Genomic DNA, 24,259 nt, shown 5'->3' with positions numbered 1-24,259 from the left:
TCCTGCTTCCTACTCCTTCAGAAGTTAAAAAATCTGTCACTTGAGCAACCTAGGTGAATGAGGTGAAGGTAGGTTTTCTCCTGGTTTTAGTTTTCCAAATACTCCAAAGTCATTTATCCCTTAACCCACAATCTGGAACACAGGCAAAATGTGAACAAAATGGAAAATGCAGTGGACCCTGAATCAAGAGAACCAGCTCACCCACATACTAAACTGAGTGAGTCTGGCTGGCCCAACTCCCCCCAAAATGGCTCATTCCATTACATGAGAAAACAGTACTTTTCTAGATTCACTGTCATGATTCTAGACTCTAGGTTCATTTCTAGATTCATTTCTAGATTTGTGGCCCATTCATCTCTGAAGATTGTATGAGGAAGGGAAATAAACTCTTAGAAAAGCCACTTCAAGAAATGGCCTAGAATCTATCCACTGAGCCCCTGAATATGGTCGCCCAGTGTCTTCCTGCTACCACGGTTCTAACAAGCTTGTCATGGCAAATCTGTAGGGAAGTGGGAACATGAAACTAGGAAGCCACTACAGACAGCCTCACTGATGGATCAAGGCAGGATAACTAGCTTTACCTTTCATCTTTAACTTTTCTGTACCTTGTGAGTTTTCAGTTACCGAGCATTATGTTTGCTAGAGGTGAAAGAAAAACGTTATCGTGTAAAAGGGTCACAAAAAGTCATGGAAGCTGAGATGAAGAAGCAGATTGAGAAACTATGAACAGCAGGCATGGGAACGCCACAATACAGCACTGAGAACAGTCTAGAAGTTCCCCCAAAGACATCAAGAAAATGTTTAACTACCTTCGAGGTACTTTGTTTTAAGAAGGAAGGAAGTGTACATCTTGAGAAATCTTGAGAAAGATTTCCTTAAGAAACACTACAATTTTTTAAAAAAGACTGGCTTGTACATGGACGAGTTTCAATTACCTGAAAAAATATATACGGAGCTCTCTTATAACTTTTTACTATTTCCACTTGACCAATGCATCAGACTAATGATAATTCTCCACTTTCTTGATTGGGACTCATGGCAGGTTGAATCCTAGGGACTGCTGGGCTGCTTTCTGCTTTTCCCGCCCTCTTCTGTTCAATCAGCCAATGACCGACCACCATCCCAGCCAAGCCAACTGCCCCAATATGGCAGCTTCTATAGTCCATGGGACATCTCATCCTCCCAGTGTGTGAAAGTGAAGAATGAAAGTCACTCAGTCATGTCCAACTCTTTGTGACCCCATGGACTGCAGCCTGCCAGGCTCCTCTGTCCAAGGGATTCTCCAGGCAAGAATACTGGAGCGGGTAGCCATTCCCTTTTCCAGAGGGTCTTCCCAACTTAGGGACAAAACTCAGGTCTCCTGCATTGCAGGCGGATTCTTTACCATCTGAACCACCAGGGATGCCCAAGAATACTTGAGTGGGAAGCTTAATCCTTCTCTAACAGATCTTCCCAACCTAGGAATTGAACTGGAGTCTCCTACATTGCAGGTGGATTCTTTACCAACTGAGCTACCCGGGAAGTCCCCTCTCCTCATCCTCCAAAAAACACCAGCAAACCAGGCTACAACTGTAACTTCCCCCACTCAAGGATAAAGATCCCCAGATTTCAGAAGTGTTTACACTCATTATTGCCAAGAAAAGGCAAAATGCAATGAGACAATGTATAAAAAATGCCCAATACTGTCCAACATACAGTACGTGCTACGAAACTGTTTTTTAAATTATTGTTATTAACAAATAGGCCATATGCAGAAATGTGTGTGAGTAAAAATCCTGCAGCAAAACCTTCCAAATACGAGGTTGAGAGGACGGTGTCAGAGGGCAAAGGGAGACGGGGGTTGGGAGACAAGGAACAGCTGTAGCCTCTTTTGAAAGGGGACAATTCGGGTCACCCCAGTAAAGAAGTCCCTCCAAATGTACTTCTGTAGCACTCAGGGAATCGATTTTGCAGGACGGAATTATTTCCCTGAAATAAACAGACGCACAAAGGTCGCTACAATTGAAGCCTAAAAAGAAAACAAGCCAGCTGCCGATTTACGGGCAGCCTCTGATGCAACGGGGCAAAAGGTCCCCGGCTCAGGTCCAGTGGGATGGCTTAGGCCACGCCAGCCCTCCCTGGAGGAAGGAGGCCACACAGGGGAGGGGCCTTGCCTTGCTGCGGGCAAGGTCCTAGGGTGACCAGGCACAGAGGGGACACCTTCAGGAGTTGCAGACCTTAGGGCCCCTGTCGTCAACAGGCTCCACCATGGACTCAGCTATGCACTGAGGCATCTGTTCAAAAATGGGCCCCATCCTCGAGAGCTTCTAAAAGGGCCCTAGGCTATTCTAATGCTCAGCGGGATGGAGAACCCACAGTGTAGGGGGAAGAGCCCACAGTGGGGTCATATGTGCCTGAGTCTTTAACTCAGGTGCTACCCTGCTTCCTTGAGCAGATGAGTTACCCTTTCTGAGGATCAACTTCTCTAAGCGCAAAGAAAGGATAATGGTCACTTCATGACAGAGTCGCTGTGAAATGGAATGAGGCATGGAAACACTTACGGAGGGTGATTATCCTACCAAGCTCACTTTATTCTCCTTCTTTCAAGGTTCTCCCAAGAGGGTCAGGAGTTCTGGCATCTCTCAACTCTAAGGGGTTGCCTGCCTTGCTAGGTGGGGGGAAAGGGCACATCGTTCCTTATGTTGAATCCCCCCCATCATACACACAAAATACCCACACTCAGAACCCCTACTGGGTGATATGGGCTTGTGTGCTAAGTTGCTCCAGTCATGCCTGACTCTTTGCGACCCTATGAACTATAGCCTGCTAGGCTCCTCTGTCCAAGGGATTCTCTGGGCAAAAAATACTAGAGTGGGTTGCCATGCCCTCCTCTAGGGAATCTTCCCCACCCAGGGATCAAACCCACGTCTCCTGTGGGCTCCTGCATTGCAGGCGGATTCTTTACTGCTGAGCCACCAGGGAAGCCCCAAAATAGGCATATTCTACAGCAAAACTATGTAAAGAATGGAGTCACAAGCAGCAAAATAAGGGAACAGCTAGTTGGTAAGATTTGCTTTGCTCTTCCTGTCCAGAGGACAACCTAACCTGGGGGCAACGCTTTCTTGGGAGGTCCCTGCCCCTGCCTCAGTCTCCTCTATGAGCTGCAAGCCTCTTTCACCTTCCAGCACCACACAGGGCAAGGTCATCTTAAGCCCAAGGGAATGTCTGAACGAATTATGCTCCCTGAAGCCAGGGATGGGCATTTGTAGACCCACAGAGTTCCTAAGGCCTACACGTGTTAAGTCCCTAAACAGGCATTTCATAAATATACCTGAACTTTGATTCTGAGTAACTGGCAGAAAAAGATATAAAGGCACATTTGACTTTGGGGAGCCGCAGCTCAAGGCCCAGTGGCTGAGAGCAGCAGCTTCACAGCGCTTCAGGGTTGGAACTCCACCTACAAGTAGTGTACACATGGGCCCGTGACTTAATTTTCTGGGCCTTAGTTTATCCACTGTAAAATGGGGATGATAATGCTGGGCATCTCCTAGGGGGACCATGAATTAAGTCAGTGATTCAACAAGCTTAGACTACTGCCTGACCCAATTCCTGCTAAGTAATTGTTTGCTATTATTATTATTATTCTTCCATGGGATAATAACAGACAAAGAGATCTCAAACTACAGCTCCAATATAAAGGTCTGCGGTCTTAGGGGGGCTCCAGTTATCACAAAAGGTGTGGAGTGAAGAAAGTGGGGTGATATATCCTCAGATGAATGCAGAGAGCTTCCCACTGTTGTGTTTCCCAAGGACACACCATGGACCAACCCCATCACATTTCCTTGTGGTATTTGGTTAAATTGCTGAAGACTCCCAGGTCTCCATAAGTCCCCCTACCCCGCTGGACCAAGCTCTCTGGGGTGGGTGTGAAGGATGGTGCATTTTAACAGGCACACCCAGAGACTCCCATGTCCCTGCAAATCTAAGAGCCCTTAGACTGACTAAGCTCCTTAACTAGAGAGTCATGTCCATTTACTCACCCTCACAGCCTTTGAGCCTTGCACAGAGTATGCCTGACATATACTACATGCTGGACAGGTATCAGGTGAATCCATTCAAGGGTTACAACTCTGTAAGTATTCAGTCAAGGTCTGCTATATGGCAGCTACATGCAAAGTGATGCTAAATCAGACAGACAACTTCATTCATTTACTCAAAATCTTCACCATGCTTACTATATACTAGGTAACTGTACTACACCCTGGAAATGCAGAAAAGATGATGAATGAGGTTGCTTAGAGGTAATTACAGATGGTGACAAGAGCTATGAATGGAGCTAATAAACAAGGAAGCGGATGGAACATGCTGTCATTAAGCTCAGCCTCTAGAGCAACACCATCCTTTAGAACTTTCTGTGATGATGGAAATTATCTTCCCCACACTGTCCGATGGTTGCCACTAGCCCCGTAGGGTTATCTAGCACTTACCATGTGGCTTAAGGAACTTAAGGTTTTAATTTTATTTCATTGTAATGAATGTTAATTTTAAAAGGCACATGTGTCCACAAGAGACAGTGCAGGTCTGGAGGAGGAAAGAGATTAGTAAACGGGAAATTATAACACAAGGCACTCAGTGTTATGCAGGGGGGTGAGGGGGGTCAAGCACCATGTGTTATCAAATGCCTCTCACCCAATTACCAGATGCTCTAACATTCTCTGGCTCTGGGAATCGAAAGAACAAGGTCAGGTACAAGGCATTGTACTTGGGCTGGAATTTTTATAGGCCATGATCAGTTGGAAGTGGTATGCAGCCCAGCCAAGCCCCAGAGACCGTGGTTCAAGAACATACCATCATCCACCAAGCCTGCCCACAGCTGCCAAATAGATCTCTCTCATCCCGTCATTCCGCTGACGGTCATTTTGTCCTTGGCTACAACATCCCACTGGGCCTTGCATGGATTTTACGAGATTTCTTTGCTTCAAGCACAAGTACGAATACAAGCCTCCTAAATTCCACCGGAAAATTGGTGGCTAATCCAAACATTTCATAAAATTAGAACTCATTGTGGGGCTGAAAGGAATTCAGACTGTGCCGCCACCAGAGAAATGCAAAATATTTGTTATAATTTCCCCCTTCATGAGCTGTTTCAACCAGCAAGGGCTCTTTCAGCTTGAAGTTAAAGAAGGCGGTGGGGTGGGGAGGGGAGGGATGGGAGAGTTTTTGTTTTTGTTTTGTTTTCTTTGTGGTTTGCAAAAAGCATCACCAGATGATGAAAAATCGAGGAATCCTGCCTGCCTCCCTAATCCCTCAGCTAGCAGGGATAATAAACTGTCCCCATCTCGGCTGCATCTTGGCTTTATAAAGAGGGTGTTTTTCCTGGAAAATTGTACTTTTGCTCCTTAACTTTCTTCTTGGGCTTTAGTGACAGAATTTTTGATATCCTGAGATTTCATCAGCAAGAGAGATACCTGCAATCATTCATTCAGGCATGCATGCAGGCAGGTCAACAATACTGATTTGCCAGGCACTGTGCGAGGCACTTGGGCTACATCAGGAGACAAAACTGGTGAAAATCCAAGCCCTGGGAGAGCCCGCCTTCCAGGGAAGGGGGACCAACAACGGAGGATTCAGTGACTCCCACTTTGAAGCAATTTGGAGACCAGACCTAAAGACTCACCAATTGCAGAATCTGGATAGGGCTGGAGTGGAAGTCCAAATCAATCCTAGAATGCTCATCTCACAGAGAAAGTAGCTGAAGAAGTACAGAAAAGGGGACATAATTCTCCCAAGGTCAAGCGGCTCACATGGTGGCAATAGAGGAACCAGCCCCCAAGCTTCCTGACCACATCCCCAGACTCCTAACACTCCACAGCCATTCAACCAACATGGACCGCCTTCTTCCTGTGCACCAGACACGGAACCAGGCACCAGGAGTAAGACATGGAACAACTGGCTTCACAGAAACAAGTTCCTCCAGTTGCTATTTTCACAAGCCCGGAGACAACAGTGAGTCTGGCTGGCTTCAGTGGGGCTCCACCCTCGGCCCCCAAGTGTGTGTGAAGAACCAAAGCAGGAACCTGCAGAAGATTCCAAGGATCCACACCCGTGAGAGGCCATGGAGCCCAGCAATTACTACCTTGAACCTGAAGGCAGATGGCCCAGTCCTAGAGCCCAGCTCCATGACTCTGTGAAAGTCATGTGACTTCTCTAAGACTTTCCTTCCCGGTCTGCAAAATGAACGTACTAATAATGCAGGTTCAAAGGAGAGAAGGCCCCTAAAGTGGTTAGAACAGTGCCTGGCACACATGCACCGTTCAATGCGTGTTTCCTGCTATTATGATCATTAGGGAAAGGATCGTCCTTCCACTCTGGACCTTCCTACACATTCAAGAAGGTGGCTACGAATCAGTGGAGATTTCCACTTCATCCCTCCCATCTCCAGTATTGATACCACCAGCTGCCAGCATGCCCACTCACACACTGATTCCCTCCCAGAGCATTCCATTTGATTCTGCCTGGGAAACAGAGATCAATTAACTGTGAGGAAGACACAAAGTGAGGTTCTCCTGAGTGGGTGCATCACAGTCCGGCCTTTCCATTCAAACACATCCATGTGCTGGGCTGAGCTCACCAGGTCAACCCAAGTCTCAGTCTCTTCCCTCCCACGGCTTCTGCTAGTTGGAGAAAGATTCACTTTCTAATCTACCCAGAGCTAGACAAGCTGGAATGTTACATCAAGGACCGCTGAGAGCTTCTCAAAGTTTGCTGGCATCTCTTCTAATTGATAACAAGAAAGTCAAGGCTGTATAACCAAAATATCTGATACAAAGAGATGAAATTCTAAGAGATGAGAGAAAGGGAAAAAACACACAACAGGGAATGGGTCTCCTTCAGTAGATGGGCAGGAGGGGTAAGCATGCACCACAAAGGCTGGGAGGCTGGGGATGTAGAAATAACAAAGGGCAGCTGCATGTTCTAGAACCCAGAGCTGGTTGAGTTCCTCTGGGGCAGAGGCTGTACTCTGTCCCCTTGCCCCGGCCTCCCCAGTGCCTACACAGTGCCTGGCACAGAACAAGAGCTCAGCCAAAATGTGCACAAATATGTTTAAACGTGCGACCTGGGAGAGGCAGAAGGAAAACTGACACCTGTTTCTACTTCCTGGAAGCCATCTAGGGTCACAGCCGAGAGCTCAGACAGACGTGAGTTTCATTCCGGCCATCATCCCCAGGTCGTCACAGACAGTGCATCCCTGGGGGCTTCAGTTCCCTCTGCAGTAAAACGGGGGCTGTGATAGCATCTGTCTTGTGGGAGGAGGGAGGGTCTAAGAATGACCAGGAATTCAGTGAGATGATGCAGGCAACACACTTACCCCAAGGCCTGGCGGATATAAAGTGCTCCACAGAAGTGAGTCTGATGGCGTGACTTCATCTTTAAGGATGGCAGAGTAGTAAACACGAGCATCTATTCTGCCTTTTAAATGAGGCTGCCAAAAACATGCCTTTCCGTGGGGAGAGGGCCTCCTCCTTGAAGCCTTGCCTCCACCCACCTGTCCCCGGGATGAAGGAACTCCCTGGATGCCGAATGCCCCCCATCACTGCTAAAAGCACGGGGACACTCAAATGCACAACAGACAGCAGAGGTGGCCACAGGCCTCCAGCCTCCAAGGCAAAGTCCCCTAAACTAAAAGTACCCAAGGAATGAGTGAAGATCCCATCAAGCAACCCAGCAGAACATGAGACTGCCTTCCTCTGAATCCTGAATAATAACAGCCTATAATTATTGACAACCAGCTACATGTCAGGCACTGTTCTTGGCACAGTCCCTGACAACCTGGGAAGTAGGTTCTATTATCATGCCATTTTATAGATGAGAAAACTGATAGCTTCTTTGAAAGTATTTTCTAACTCACATGGGTTGTCCAGAACCCACTTCATAAACAAGCTTAAAAAGCAATGTCTGCCTTGAGCTAAAAGGAAATGCAGGCTCTCCCTACACTTGACAAAGCCTGCACCAAACAATCTTAAAAGGGTTTGGGGAGCCAAAGATACTTCCCTTTCCCGCAACAAAGAGACCTCCTGCCAAAAACCAGGCAAGAGGAAATGAAGTCTGTTTCATCAGTTCCATTCAGCAAATCCCAGGATTCTCTTCCTATGAGCTGGCAGGGACCTTGCTGAGCATTTTGTCTTGGTCTCTCAATTTATAGGTGAAGAAAAGGGATTCAACACTGGGGCACCTACTGCTCCATGCCCAGGCTGCTGGAGGTACAAAGACGGCTGAGCCCCCGTCCCACCTTTCCCAAGAAGAGGGCTCCTTCACGGATAACATTTCTCTATGGGCCAAACACTCTTCTAAGAACTCGACAGACAATTCGTTGATCCTCACAACCACTCCCCATTTCACAGATGAAGAAACTGAGTCTCAAATTTACACAGGATGCTAGAGCAGGGTCTCAAACCCCAGTGCCTGGCTCCAGAGGCAGACTCAGAACCACTCCTTTTGTACACTTTCCTTCCACCTTCCTGTAGGAGATTGGGGTTATGAGTGTCCTTGGCAGCTGGGGTGAATCATACATGAACTGAGCCCAATCACAATGAAATGACAACAGCCAGCAAGGATTCCCTCCAACCTGCACCCATCAGTTGCCTCAGTGACTTTAGAGTCAGAAGAACTAGCGATACATGAAGTGTGACACCAGCGGGAGGGGATTGGATTGTAAGGAAACACTGACAAAGCAGCAGCTCCCTTTTCTTACGCTGGGGAATTGCCCCTTTGGCCACAGAGATGCAAGCTGCGCTCTGAGCCATCTGGACACCGCCCTTCCCCTCCCTTCCAGGGAAAGAGGGAACCAACCACGGCGGCCTCTTAGCACCCTCCCATTAAACACCTCCGGCTGCCCCTCAATACCTCTAATGAAAGTAAACCAAGTGGAATTCTTTTCTCGAGTTTTAAAGGCAAATCACGATGGTGTTTTTTTCCAGACATACATTAACTCTGCACTCCAGCTGGTTTACAATTCTTTAAGTACTTGATTTACAACCCAGGGAGAAAATGTTTTGAAAATCTTGCAAATGCATTTTGCATCTCAAGCTTGCCTACTCCCAGAGCTGATCACCGGGGATTCTCAGACAGGGTGGGGGATGCAGTGAAGGGGGGCGGTTGCTGGTGGCTCTCTGAAGTGTGGGAGTGACCAGGGAGGCTAGAGAGTTGCAAAGAACTGCGGGAAGCAGCCGCCAAGGGTGGGAATCAGCTCCCTTCCTCCTCCCTGCAGCCTCAGCGCAGAGCTATGATGGAGAGGCACCTGGCCATGCTGGGCCGACCCTCCACAGCTGTCCAAAGGGTGATAAGGAGAGGGGTGACCCGGAAAATGGGGAGAATGGGGGCCCAAGGGGCCTTCCCTGCTGCCTCCCACCTCCACAGACCCCTCCCTTCTCAGGACTGCTGGTGCACTCTTCATGCAGCTGTTTATTCATTCATTCATTCATTCACACTGAGCATCTACTATATTGCCTGGCTACAGGCCAGGATGCAGTGGTAAGACAGTGACCCTGCCTCCCTCCTAATGGGGGAGGAAGGGGAGGGTGTGTGTACAGACAAATCATCAAACCCACAAGCTCTGGAGGAAACCGATACAGGCCCAAGACAAGAGGATATGGAAGCAAGAGTTGGGCAGCCAGGCAGGACTTGAAGGATATGCAAATTCAGAGTTTAAGTCCTCAGCCACCCATGCAAAAGTTTAAAGCAGGGACAGCCACGACCAGGAATAAGAAGGCCACCAAGGTGCTCGTTGCTTGCACTTCTCACTAATTCTGATTTCCAAGAGCCTAATATGCACAAGCTCTGTATCGGAAGGCTCCCAGTCCTACTTCTCATGGCAATCCCACTTTGTTGGATGTTGGCAGCCACATTTTCTAGAAGAGAAAACAGAAGCTCAGAGGAAATATGTGATTTTGCCCAGGATCATCCAGGTGCTGAGCCGCAGGGGAGAATAGGAACCCAAGTCTGTCTGATTCTACAGCCATTTCTTCCTCCTCATTCATACCCTTGTGCTGTGCTCAGTTATTCCAGATGTGTTCATGACACGCCCCAACTAAGTCCTCAGTACCTCCATGGCAGGACTTGTCATATTCTGTTCTGAAGCTTCCCACTGTCCTGGGCACTTTAGGAAGCCCTCGGGAAATACACCTTGCCAGAGGGAAAGGAAAAGATGGGACGACCCTAGTGGAGGCTGTGTCTTCATGATAGGGAATCTTTAGCCCAGCCCCAGGTTGAACATGCAGTTAAAAGTTTACTGAAGAGCCTCACTGTGAAGTCAACATCTGGCTGCCTCTGGACCATTTCCAGAGAATTTTATCAATACAGCCAGACTCTACTCACGGGTGGGTCATCTGGCCCGGCCCCTCCTGGGCCCTGGGCCTGGGATCTTCTCATTCCTGCACTGCACAGTGTCGTCTGGGCTGGCGGGATGATAAATGCATTCTGCTTTAAAGCAGATACTTCGCAAATCATAACTTACAGATGCTCCAGGACTTTCATGTGGGAAAGACAAATGAGACTTAAGCTGTCTGACTCCGGGGCCACTGAGGACAGGAAGCCACAGCCAGGACGGCTCTCTCCTCTCCACGAGCACAAGACCGAATGGGAATTCGAGCAGGGAAGGGTCTGCCTGACTTTGCAGACACTGCTATGTTACCCGCCATTCATTTCCAGCCATTGTCTTTTCAAGCCCACAAATCAGAAAGCTCTTTGAGGTCAGGGGTGATGACTACAGCTCTCATACCCTCTGAAATAGTTACTCGCTATTGTATTCCCTTCTGTGCCATCCCACAAGCCTTTTGCCCGGGACCTCCTTTGTGCCTGGCACTCTGCTAGGAATGGACAGCAGATCCAAGATGGTTGGATGGGACTTGTCAGCAGACAAGACACCTTGACTCAATCCTTATCTCCTGCAGCTTCCTGGGAGGAAGTGAGATCAGACGTCCTGGAGTGGTGAGGGAGCACTTCTGTCGCTGCAAAGTGAACCAGCTGACCTCCAGAGGGCCCCAAGGGATTCCAGAACCTGAGGCTGCTGAAGGCACAAAGAACTCAGTGTATGTCCAGGAGAAGCGCTCCTGGACCTGCTTCATTAACAGACTCGTGGCCCAACATGCAGACCTCTCTCCCCGCCCTCACCCCTGACACCATTCCGATCTTTATCTTCTCATAGCTCAGCTCTTGCGAAAACCTCCAGGTTGGCTCCCTGCTCCAAGCCAGCACTGCAGACCCCTGGGCTCAGAGCCCCGCTGTGATCAGAGCCCAGCTCAGCCCACCTAGGGGAAGGGAGCTGGCCACAGTCTTCACGTTCACGCTGCCTGAGTCCAGGCCCCGACTCTGCTGCAGCGTGTGACCTCAGCAGGCTAGCGAACCTCTCTGTGACTCAGCCTCTTCATCTGGAAGATGAGACGATTACAGGATTGTTATGAGAATTAAATTAGTTAAATGGACCTGGCACGTTATAAGCACTCAAGAAGAATTAGCTGCTATTATTTATTGTTATTAAATGTTATTATTATCCCCCTATTCCTATCTTACCTGCCTTGCCTCCTACTGCATAAAGCCCATATTCCAAGAGATCTGGCCTGCTCACCCCAGAATCTGCCCTCTGCCTGAAAGCTTCCATATTTCGGTCTTTGGAAATACAAATCAAGGGTCATCTTCAACAGCCCTTGCCCTCCCTAATCCTACAGTATTCCCTGGCCCTCTCTCAATCCCCTTCCTGAACAATGAGAAACCTCTCAGGAAAAGCATCTCCCCATGGCTAGTTCTCTTGAACAGGAGCAAAATACCACATCCAAATCCAGAGGTCACAACAAAGATAAAAGGTTCTCCATGTCTCCAGCAGCAGTGGGTCTCAAAATAGACTTGTTTGATGCTTCCTTGCTACTTAACCCTGGGCAAGTTACTTAAACTCCCCAAGTATTGTTTTCCCCATCTGTTGAATGGGTCTGAGGTGAGTGCATGCCTCTTAGGGTCATGGTGACAATCAGACATGAGAAAATATCTGTAAAGCACTTAGCACAGCCTGACGTACCCCAGACTCTCAAAAATATTAGCTGGTAGTAATAAGAACAGTTTTGGCATTTGAGGGAGGGGGTGTTCCTATCTAGCATGGCACTCAAGTTAATGAACTGATCTTCAATGAGCTATGTTTCAACTTGAAAATCTCCAGAAGTAATCAATTCCTGTACAGAAGAGGTACCCACAGCCTAGCAACTGCTCACTCTTGTCTCTTCCACCAGACTATAAGTTCCTTAGGTCTTATCCATGTGTATGCCCCAGAAGTTAACATGGTGAGAAGCATATGGCAGATGGTAATAAATCTTTGTTGAACTGAGCAGAATTAGTTCAATATTTGTAAGTACATTTCATCAGTGCTACTAGATTATAAACTCTTTAAGAGTAAAGATCATGTCTTGTTCTAGTAAAGATGTATTAAATGAGTGATGGAGAAATACCAAATGAAGAATCGGGTTTTTTAGACTCAGCCTACTCAGTTACCAGCTGTGCAACCTCAGAGAAGTCACTTGACAATTCTGTGCCTTATTTTTCTCACCTCAAGGATGGATGAAAAGTTTGGACTACACATCTGTCGAGGTCCCTTATACCCTAAAACTGGGTTTGGGCCTTAGCTGCAATATGGTACCCCAGCCACCCTGCATATGACAGTCATACATCCCTGGTTCGGCAGGCCAGCTTACTAATTTGCACCCCTGAGCTGCAGTTTTCCAGCATCAAGCTATGAATAACTTTGGGCCAGTGCTTAAAATACCCACTTTTAGTCAAATCAGTTCCTTTGCCGGGTGAGGATGCTCCATCACCCATCCCAAGGCATCATAGTAATTTGGGGGCACAACTGACCCACCAGCCCTGCCATTCCCATGCCAGACCCTCCCGAAGACCTGCTTCCTGCTCACACCACACCTCAAACTACTCACAAGAGATAACCTGGAGCAGAGAGAGAGATGAACTTAGTTGACAGTGAGCTGATCGCATAACACCTCTCCCCAAAACGTTGTTTATTTTTGCACTTGGATTTTTTGGCAATTCTCAGTGCAGCCTGAGGGTCCAGGGAGCTTGGCTCAAAGAAAATGCCATGTTATAACACAGGGGCTCGCTCTGCAGCCCTGCCCGAAACTGTATCAAAACGAAAGTTGTGCAATAAATAAAGCCCAAATTCAAGGCCTTAGAAATGTGTTCAGATCCTATCAGAATCTGGCTGATGGTCTTGGCTTCCTATGGGTGCACTTCCCTAATTAACCTGAAAAGTTGCTTATTTCTCCTACCTCTCTCTGAGTGAGTTAATTGTCCAATGCATCATGCCTCTCTGATGGTCTTAAAACCTAAATGAAAGTCCAAGTGAAATGAAGGGGGAAAAAATCTGCTAAAAAAAGAAACTGAATTTGCTAATTTCCCCTTTTAAGGCTTTCTAAGGGCTTCCCTGGTGGCTCAGCTGGCAAAGAATCCACCTGCAATGCGGGAGACCTGGGTTCAATCCCTGGGATGGGAAGCTCCACTGGAGAAGGGAACAGCTACCCACTCCAGTATTCCAGCCTGGAGAATTTCATGGACTGTATAGTCCATGGGGTCACAAAGAGTCAGACACAACCGAGCAACTTTCACTTTCATATAGGTTATTTTATTCAATTCTTACAACTAGTTCATGAGGTGGTACTATATTAGCCCATTTTACAGATGAGGAAATGGAGGTTTCTGAAGGTTAACATAGCTTGCCAAAGTCACAAAGCTAGTCAGGAATCAGTCAGGATTTGAGTATAAGCCAGGGCTCTTAGTCCTTCTGCCAGCGTGCCTCACTTGTGCAGCTTATGAACTCTGGAAGAAGCCACTTTGAGTCCTTTCTCATAGACATGCCCAGACAGTAGCAGCAAGACTACATTTGGGATGAAAAGGATGCCTGGAGAATGCCTGGACCACGTAGAGGGCTGGACCAGCTGACTCCAAGTTCCTGATTCTGCAAACTCTCTCTTCCGAACTGCCTTTCACAGAATGCTGATGCTCCGTGGTGTGCTGTTTGACTCAGAAGGCCCTTCCAGACGTACAATTAAAAGCCACAAGATTTTTAAACAATTCTCTGTCTCAAGGGTGCTGATTTCATAGCATCTCAGGCAGCCTAACACCCAGCACTCTACTTGGGCCACTCGCGTTGGCAAAGCAGCTGAAAGGCACGGTGCCTCTTGGAAAGTGCTCGGAAAGGCTTGGGTACAAACGAAAATAAAGCATCACTTTGCAATTCTACCCAAAGACCTAAAAGGCAGAATTGAGACAACGTGCTCTGAATTTGGAATCGCACCTCAAAAGCAAGTGGATATTCAGTGTATCCTTGGAACCACAAGAAAACTCCAAAGTCACACTTCAGATGAAAATTTCTGGCTGCTCTTGACAGATTCTGAGTCACCAAGCACTGTACAGGCAAGAACAACTTGCTGACCAATTTTTTTTAACGTATGTTTTATTTTCTGTCCAGTCAGGCATAGGGAATTTTTCCACCTGACAATTTCTGTTTCTCACTTAAGGTCTGACACCATCTGTGAGCAGTGTGCTCCACGAGGAGGGCTGAGGGGACGGACTTGAAGTCAAGGAAGCCTTCCCTTCACTCAATCTCAGTTTTCTCATCTGCTTAATGCATCTACTTAGATTATTTTGCTAACATCCTAAGCTTATCTATCAGGTAGAAAGCAGTCTGGGGATTGCCAGTTTCTGGATGTGGATCTGCTACCAGACTGAGAATCTTCACATAATCTTTGAGTAAAACAAGAGATTGAGCTGTAATGAGAAGCACAATGGGAAACTGAACGGAGAGCTGGACAACAGACCAGGACTCAGCAGCTTGCTGCTGTGAAATGAGCCTCTTCCGTTCTCAGGGCGCCCCCTAGTGGCCATTCGATTAAATTCCGAAGGAATGTTCAGAGTTTCTGCAAATAAAGGGAAAGAGACACCCACCACAAGAGAAAGGCAGGCTCGCGCCTACTGATGCAATCAATCCCTTTCGTTCTATCCTAGTCCGTGGATCAGACAGCTATCAGAGGGAATACCTGAGGCCCCAGTGAAGCTCAGAAAGATGTCTGCCATAAGACAAGCTTTCACTCTTGCAGTTGGCGGCAAGCTACTCAGCCTTCCGGAGTCTGTGCCCCCTCACAGATCCCAGACACACCCTTTACCACTCAACCCCTCACAAGCTCTCATCCTCAACCTGCAGCTCCAACCGCGTCTGGTTTTCATTACTCCGCTTTCGAACTTCCCAGCGTGATTCTTCAACAGCTATTAAGACAACATGAGCAAGGAGCTAGGCTTAGGTTTTGCTTATTCAACATCCAGCCTGGGGAATATCACCTCAGACAAAAAGCATGAATGAAGCGCACGTTTCTCAGCCTCCTCTTCCACAGACCTTCGAGTGTGCTCCTCAAAGGACATTCTTGCATCTCCTCTTGAAAATTTTCAATCTACAAAAATGGCACCTGCCCTCTCAACTACTTGCTATAGATTTTGTTGATAGGAGACAGCTTTAAAATACTATGTACAATCTCTCAAATTTCCAGTTAATCTATAATGGACTTTAATTTTTAGGATCTGGGATAAAGCTGTATCAACCCAAAGAGTGAAGCCTAGAATGAAGGAATTATCCAGATAAACCAATATTTGAGAATTGGGCTGGCTGAACTTTCTGATTGGTGTCAGGTTTTGTCCACAGAACTGTCACTGCACAGATGCAAAAGAAAAATACTGACATCAACCCACCACTTACTTTATTCAGCAGCCCATTTTGCTTTTCCCCTGTGATCATTTGTTAAGTTTATAAGCAACCCAGGGCTCCCAAACACCCCCCAAAAGTGTGCACAAGGAGTTTTATAATTACTTCCTGACTTTGGCCCTCAATCGATTAAAATCCATCTGATATGCTGAAAATGAAAGAACCATGTTAATTTTCTGCCACACACCACACAAAATCTTTCTGCAATAGTCAGTCACTTTGAACCCAACCCTCTAGCCACAAGCAGCGTGGACTGCAAGGGCCTGTTCTGCAGAAAGGAAAAGGACAACAAGCCAAGGTTGGGACAATGCAAAGACTCCAAAGCACTCAAGATGTTACTTGGGGCTGAGTAAATGGCCTTAGGACCCTGCCAGGGTTACAGCTGTCACAAAGAGTGGGGCGACTGGGTCAGACCCCTTACACAACACAGCAGTCTTGCAGCCGGGGCCTGAAAGGCCATTGAATCTGCAACTCAGTGTGGCTATCCATGCCCTAGGCATTTCAGTCCTTCCAAAAGACAGCAGCAAACTGTCACAACCCTCAGGCATGAGTGTTGAACCTTCACTTCTATTCCCTAACCTTCTCTCTTAAAAACAGGCAGGAGTCCGTCCTCCCTTGCAGCGACCTCAGCACCGCGGCGACGGGGACTGGGAGGATGCACGGGAGGGTGGGGGGGTCTCATTCATCTATAGGATACGGGACCAGGCGAACCAGCTCCTAGCTGCGGATGTGGCTCTGTGTGGAGTTACAGCAACAAGGCATTACAGGGCATGAATGCGTGCCCGCGAGGGGAACCCCAACGGTCCCGATGGTGCAAAGTGTTTGCAAATCATAAACACTACTTTGCTGCTGGGATCAAAACCCCCAAAATATGCGCAGACAGGATGTAACAAGTGTTTCGGGAGAAAGACACGCCTGAGCCACGGGGGGCTGGAGCAGCGGGGGTTGGGGGGGGTGAGAGTGAGGAATCTGGGGGTTCCGGGGAAGCCCCCTCTCGGACCAGAGACGCCCCCTCTGCGCCCCCAAACCCCGTCGCGTGAGCGCTGCGTCCCCAGCAGCGTCTAGACCGAGCCCGCCGGGTTTCCCCCCAACTCACCACTCGGCCCGAAAACCTCTCGGTGGCCCGCTTGACTTTGCCGTAGGTGCCTTTGCCCAGGGTCTCCTGCAGCTCGTAGCGGTGCTTCAAGTTGTGTTTGTGATGATGCCGCTTCACACCGTGCGGCTTCCTGGGTTCCGGGGCCGCCGCCGAGGGGGCTGCGATCGCCCCCGCCTCCGGCGGAGAGCCTGGCGCCCCCGGCCCCAAGTCCGGGCCGGCCGCGGGCGCAGCGGCCCCCTCCATGTCCGAATGTGGGGCAAGCCGGGCCGGAGAGAGCAGGACCGAGCACGGCGCTCGCGGTGTCGGGGTCCCAGCCGAGAGAAAGCGGGGCGCGCTCAAGGTCGCCCCCGCAGCATCGGGAAGGCGGCCGGCTCCCGCCGGGGCTGCGGCTGGGTCACTGGCGGCGGCGGGGACTGCACATCTGGCGCCCCCGGCGCGCACGATCCGCGCACCGCCCACCAGCCGCGGCGAGCTGCGGCGCGTCGGGCGAGGTGGCGGCGGTGGCAGAGGAGGCGGTGGTGTTCGCAGAAGGGAGGGGAGAGGGGTGGCTCCGAGCGCAGGAGGGGGAGTGTTATGTGGGGCGCCGCGCCCCCAGACCCCTCCCCGGGAGGACGTTCAGACTGGGCGGGCGCGGGGGCGGGGGCGGGGGCGGCGCGAGGGCCGGCCCCCGGGGAGGGGGGCGAGGGGCGGCGCGGCTGGGGCTTCCCCCCACCTCCAGCCCGCCTCCCGGGCCCGGGGCCACCCCGAACTGGGAGGGGGATGGAAGCGTGTCGCGACTCGCCCTTTGTGCAGCGCCGGCTAGGCCGCGCCGGCGGCCAGGGAGCTTTGTCCTCCCTCGGCTGGGAAAGAGACGGGGGGGTTCCCAGCCCGGGCGCCCCCTCCCCCGGCTCGCCCGCCGCCGCCGCCGCCGCCGCTACCGCGGGCTCTCAGCCGCCGCCGCCTCCTCGGACTCCGGCTCCGGCCGCTCGGCCTCCCTTCCTGCTCGCGCCCTGGCTGCGACGACGGCGGCGGCTCGCCGAGCCCCGGGGCCGGGTAGACGAGAGCGCTCGGAGCCGGGGGCCCCCGGGGCCCGCTGGCGATCCGGCCGGGGGCGCTGCGGGCTCGGGCGCCCCTTCATTTTCTTTTAGGTGTCGCCGCGGCCGACAGGCCGGAGACGGGGAGAGGTGGGGGAGGGGAGGCGCGCGGGTGTTGGGTTACAGGCGGTGAGTCACGGCTCCCCCTCCCCCGCCGCGGTGCGCACCCCCTCGCGTTCAGCCCAGGCTGCCATCCGCGCCTCGCAGACCCCTATCCCGGCTGGCGAAGGGCTGCTCTCCCGGGCCGGGGTCGGGGCAGCTGCGCGCCCCTGAAAACCCCAAGAGGGGCGCGTTGACCTCGGCCCCGCGCCCTCGCCGGAGAAAGGCGAAGGCGGGGAGGAAGGGAGGCTCCGAGGCGAATCTGCGACTGGTCGCCGCATTGCAGCCCTCCGACACTATCCAGGACTCCCGCCTGGGAGAGGAGGAGAGTTGGGTCGCTAGAGGTGCCTGGATGCAGCTGGGCGCCTACCCTGCCCGCCAAAGCTGTGTTTGGATATGGGCAAACCAGGGACCTCGGATGGAGCAGGGCCTGAGACTGGCTAAGCCAGAGGCGATAGGCAGGCCTCTTGGCCCCTTGGGCGTTTGTATTTCTCCTTTAACTGAAATGGCCAGATCCTGGAGATGGTACCCAGCACCCCACCCCCACAAGCGAGGGTCAGGCAGGAATGGCTACGACTGTCCCAAGGCTGCCACCTTCTAAGAAGCAGCAAGGGAAAATAAGGAAGAAGGCAAGAGAAAAAGAAGGCTTCGGGAGTTGTTTCAATAGTGTGGTATACCAGACTGGGATGGGAAGAGTGAGGGGTGAGGAATGTCTGGTGCGTTCTGCAGATGGCGTGGTGGTTCATTTTTTCACCAGTGAGCCGGACTCGCCCTTCCTCCGCAGCTCTCAGGTTCATCCCTCTGCATTCCTGCTGTCTTCAGGCCTGTCTATACCTTATCACCTTACCCTGGATCCCGCAACAGCACGTCCTCCCTGCAAGCCCCCTCTGCGCTGCCAGAGTAATAGCCTGTAACACTAGTCACCATAATGTGTCCTCCACCCTTGCAGGGTCTCCCTGCCTGCCTCCTGCAACTATTCTGCTTTTATACAAAATCTGTAGACTTTGCATATGTAGATTAGAAAGTCAGTATAAATAACATGCAGGTTGAGCCTGGCTTCCCAGTGGCTAGGCTGTGTGACATTTGTCAAATGACTTAACCTCTCAGAGCTTCAGTTTCTTCTTGAAGTATAGATTACTGGATCTGTTTTACAGGTAAACGGATCATGTCTGTAGTGGTAATTAAAACTGTTAACCCTGGGTCTTTCCCTTCCCAGGGATGTGGTGTGCTGTGCTTAGTCACTCAGTTGTATCCAGCTCTTTGTGTCCCTCTGGGCATGGGATTCTCCAAGCAAGAATACTGGAGTGGGTTGCCATGCCCTCCTCCAGGGGATCTTCCCAACCCAAGGATCCAACCGAGGTCTCCAACATTGCGGGCAGATTCTTTACCATCTGAGCCACCAGGGAAGCCCATGAACATGGTAGGAATCCACTACCCCATCTCTTGAAATTAAATGTGGCCACATTACTTAGACCAATGGAATGAGAGCAGTGATGTGCATTGCTTTTAGGTGGAAACTTTGAAGGACCAATGGGTACATGCCCATGTCTTGACAATCCTGAAAATGCAATGTTGGCAATCACAACAACCATGAAGAATAGAGATAGAGCCTCCATCATCCAGCCTGGGCCTCTGTAACGATGGCAGAACTGGCCCAAGTAACCTGCATTGTAAAAGTAGTGTGAGCAAATATTAAACATGTGTTAAACCAGGGAGATTTAGCGGTTGTTTGTTACAGCAGCATAACCTAACTTATTCTGGCTGATGGTGATCCTCCCCAGTGCCTAGGACTTAATCAGTATTGAATAAATAGCACCTACAGTGTGCTGATCCTATTTTATGACAGTAAACCCTGTTTTCAGTTGAGGAAACCATATCAGAAAGGTTAAGTAATTGGCCTGAGATTACACAGGTTGTAAATAGCCACGCCAGGAATTAAACCCTACCTGTCCAGTTCCCAAGCATGTGTTCTTCCACATATGCAGTTCTACCTCTCCTTAATTGGGAAGGATGGAAACAGTACAATGCCTGGCACAAAGTCATGCCCAAGAACAGGGAGTTCCTCTCCAGACTGAATTCCTATAGCATTTATAATTTGAACCACACTTTAGCACAATGTTATCATGCATTGTGCTCAAGTGTTTTCACATAGATAAAGCATTTCCTCCAACAAGCTCCCAGGCTCCTTGGTTAAGAGCTTGAGTTCTAGAGTCAGACTGCCTGGGTTCAAATCCCTGTTCCACCACTCATAATTGAGCATTTTGGACAATTGTTTTCCCTCTCTATCTTTCTGTTCTCTCATCTGCAAAATGGTGATGGTAATAACATAGGTGGTATTGGCAGTGGTAACAGTATGTCTCAGGGGGTTGGTGTGAGGATTGAGAAATATATATACTCAGTTAATCATGGCTATTAAGATTATAATCATTTTTCACCTTCTTATGACTCTTACTAGAATTCAGGCAATTATAAGCAGGTTAATCATACTGCCTGCTTAGACTCTGATTTCTGGCTTCATTATGGATATGAGACCAATGTTGTCACATTAGCAGTTGGAAGCATAACATCCACACTGTCCTACAACTTATATTTTCATAAGGCCCACTATTTGTTTTTTATTACACTTTCCATTGTCAAGGCAATTAAAGAATAGAAAGTAATATTTGCTCTCTTAAGAAATAGCTGTTTAGAAGACCTCATAATGCCAGTTATGGTTTATCTGCTATCTACCGTCTGCCAGGACCTTTATATATATTGGGGGCTTCCCTTGTGGCTCAGCTGGTAAAGAATCCGCCCGCAATGTGGGAGACCTGGGTTTGATCCCTGGGTTGGGAAGATCCCCTGGAGAAGGGAAAAGCTACCCACTCCAGTATTCTGGCCTGGAGAATTCCATGGGCTGTATAGTCCATGGAGTTGCAAAGAGTTGGATACGACTGAGCCACTTTCACTTTCACTTATTTGTATTACCTCTAATCATCATGAAACTGCAAGATGAGTATTAATGATCCCCACCTAGCTGTTCACACTGAGTCTCAAAAAGGTTAAGTTGTCTATCATCAAGCTTTCCTCTGATCCCTGTTCCAAGCTGCCTGACATCCCAGCTCATATCCATGAATGTGTATGCTTTGGTTAACTAAAGTCTTACATTTTTCTAGATGAGGTTTTGAAAAGTTACCAAAGGTTGTAATATTTCTAACTTAAATATGTTGTTTGGTAGACACCTTACAATAAAAAGCAACCCAGGGAAGTGTTTGTTCTTCACAGTGGCAGATTTCTAGTTGTTGTTCAGTTGCAAAGTCGTGTCCAACTCTTTGTGACCTCGCCAGGCTCCTCTGTCCTTGGGATTTCCCAGGCAAGAATACTGCAGTGGGTTGCCAGCATTCCCTTCTCCAGGGGATCTTCCCAGACCAAGGATTGAACCTGTATCTCCTGCATTGGCAGGTGGATTTTTTGCCACTGAGTCGCCTGGGAAGCCCAGATTTCTAGTTGCCCACCAAATATTCATGCTTCTCAAGCAGGTGAGCTCACAGACAGCTGCTCTGCTGGGAATGTATGTCCCCACTTCTCTTGATCCCAGTGTGGCCATATGACTGGTTATCTCTAATGGAATATGAACAGAAGTGATGTGCATTACTTCTAGAGCAGAGTGTTGAAAAATGGATGTGTATTCCCCTCTTGGCCTAGCTGTAAGCAGAGGGCTTCAAAGCCCCAGAAGATGGTGAGGTCACCAAATAAAAGAAGCCTGTGTTCTTGCATCACCTTAGGAATAAAGCCAACCTCTGGCCAGGACATTGGACTGGTACATGAATGAGAAGTAAGCTGCTACTGTGTTAAGCCCCTGAGATTACAGAGTTTCTTTGTTACAGCAGCTAGTACTATCCTAACAAATATATACAGTTTATACTGTGTGTGTGTTCAGTCACTCAGTCGTGTCCAACTCTTTGTGACCCTGTGGACCATAGCTCATGAGGTTCCTCTGTCCATGGGATTTTCCCAGCAAGAATACTGGAGTGGATTGCCATTTTCTTCCTCCAGGGGATCTTCTAACCCTGGGATGGAACCCTCCTCTCCTTCATCTCCTTCACTGCCAATGGATTGCTTACCACTACACCACAGTATTTACATATAAAAAGCACAATGGGAGATTATAACAACAATCTCAATATTTGGAACCCAAAATGCCACTTTTATGTTCTCTGTCCACTTGCTTATTTAAAGAGAAAGCTTATTATTTGGAACTGGAAGTTTTTCCTCTAATTTTCCCTGTATTACATGTATCCAAGATCCAAACGAGAATAGTATTCAGTAGTCATAAAATGATTTAATAAGAAACAAATTTAGTCATTCAACAATATTTCTTGTTTTTCCCGCTACATACCAGACATCTGGGGCTGAGAATGCACTGTGACAGGACAGGCCTGGTCTCATCTTAAGGAAGCTGAACATCTTACTCACCCAGTCTGTGGGTAATAAATACAATTTACAGCTTTCAACTGACCTCCAGCCACCAAACTTCTTGGGAGATCCCAAGCTATTTAGAAGTGGAAGACATGCTTAAAAATTAAAATTTCCTTGTACATCAAAACAGAATGCTATGTTTCTTCCCCTGCTAAGTGGCTAGAAAAACAGTAAGAATGGTGGTTAAGAGCATAGGCTTCAGAATCAGAACTGGCTGAGTTCAAGTCCTGGCTCTACCATTTTCAAACTGTGTGGTCTTGGGCAACTTCTTTGTTTCTCACTTTCCCCATCTTTAAAATGGGGACACAATACCTAGCACAAGGGGTGTTTGTTGAGGATTGACTGCATTAATGCAAAAAATAAAAAGCACTAAGAACAACATGAGATGATATGAGATAGCACCCAATAATGTTGGCTGTTACTATCTTTGGCCATCTTCCCACTGGAATGACATTTTGTGTATACAGGGATATAGTGGACAACCATTTCAGGGGGCTGACGTGACACCAGGAAAAAGAATTATCAAGAGAATCAGTGGATATTACAAGTATTCAACTGAAATAACCCAGGTTGAGATCCTACTTTCCATTCTTCTCATCTACTTGCTGATTGAGGGGCCAGAAGCATCCTGTTGGGAACAGCATCCCTTTGGATAATCCCTGGAGAATGGGACAACCCATGGGACAAGAGCCAGGGCTCCTGACCCCTGTCGTGCCCATACCCCGGTACTTTGGCCAGGTACCTTCACCTCTCTGTGGAATCCTGTCATCAGGCGAGATGCTCCTAAAGGCTGACAATTCCCGACCCCTTTTGGAGATTTCAGTTTTACATCCCCAGCATGTTCCTTCTTTTCCTCCCTGCTTCATGCACGTGTGAAGTGAATGGAGCAAGTGGACGACTGGCAGCAGCTCCATTTGCTTTGTTTTCTCTGTCCTAAACTTTATACTGAAAAATAAGATAGCAGCTTCCTGTGGGAACACAACAGCAGGGATTCGTTGGAAGGTTCTGTTACTGAGAAAAGAAACTGAAATGTGATAAATTCCCCATCAACAGAGAAAGCGCTGGCAGGACTCCAGCAGGAGCAAACAATACTGTACCACCCTGGAAAGAGTGGCTGCCAGAAAGTCGAGAGCGTACACGTGTCACATGCAGAGATGCACTGGGGTCACGTGGGAATAACTCTAATTGGCTACAATAGAAGAGCCTTGGGTTTCAAGGAAGTTGAATGGAGATTTCTGGGCAGGTTCAGGAGATATAACGAGTTCTTGATGGGGAGGAGGGGATAGTTAGGGAGTTAGGGATTGACATGTACACACTGCTATATTTAAAAGGCTAACAAATAAGGATCTACTGTACAGTAGATCTACAAAGAATTCTTTACGATGTTATATGGATGGTCTGGGATTTGGGGGGGAGGGTGAAGTGAAGTGAAAGTTGCTCAGTCGTGTCCAACTCTTTGTCACATCATGGACTATAGAGTCCATGGAATTTTCCAGGCCAGAATACTGCAGTGGGTAGCCTTTCCCTTCTCCAGGGGATCTTCCCAGCCCAAGGATTGAATCCAGGTCTTCCGCGGATTCTTTACCAGCTGAGCCACCAGGGGGTGATGAATACATATATATGTATGGCTGAGCCTCTTTGCTGTCCACCTGAAACTATCACAACATTGTTACTCTGCAGTACTCCATTGTTAAATAAAAAGTTAAAAAATAAAAGTCAAGATATTAGAGATAGGGTTTCCCTGGTGGTCTA

The 24,259-nt window shown here is 48.8% G+C and overlaps 1 protein-coding gene across 1 annotated transcript in view; it reads right to left on the bottom strand.

Annotated features, from left to right (window-relative positions):
* The window catches only part of NUAK1 (NUAK family kinase 1), a 78,158-nt gene extending 60,730 nt beyond the window's left edge, over positions 1 to 17,428 (bottom strand). Inside the window, exon 1 of the mRNA XM_055574893.1 lies at positions 16,878 to 17,428. Coding sequence (XP_055430868.1) covers positions 16,878 to 17,120 — 243 coding nt within the window. The 5' untranslated portion in view covers positions 17,121 to 17,428. The remainder of the gene's footprint in view (positions 1 to 16,877) is intronic.
* Between the last annotated feature and the right edge of the window lie 6,831 nt (positions 17,429 to 24,259).

Source organism: Bubalus kerabau, chromosome 1, assembly GCF_029407905.1.
Source record: "Bubalus kerabau isolate K-KA32 ecotype Philippines breed swamp buffalo chromosome 1, PCC_UOA_SB_1v2, whole genome shotgun sequence".
In the NCBI taxonomy this organism is placed as follows: Eukaryota; Metazoa; Chordata; class Mammalia; order Artiodactyla; family Bovidae; genus Bubalus; species Bubalus kerabau.
The sequence above is the reverse complement of the archived record's forward strand: the minus strand, read 5'-3'. Positions and strand labels throughout refer to the sequence as shown.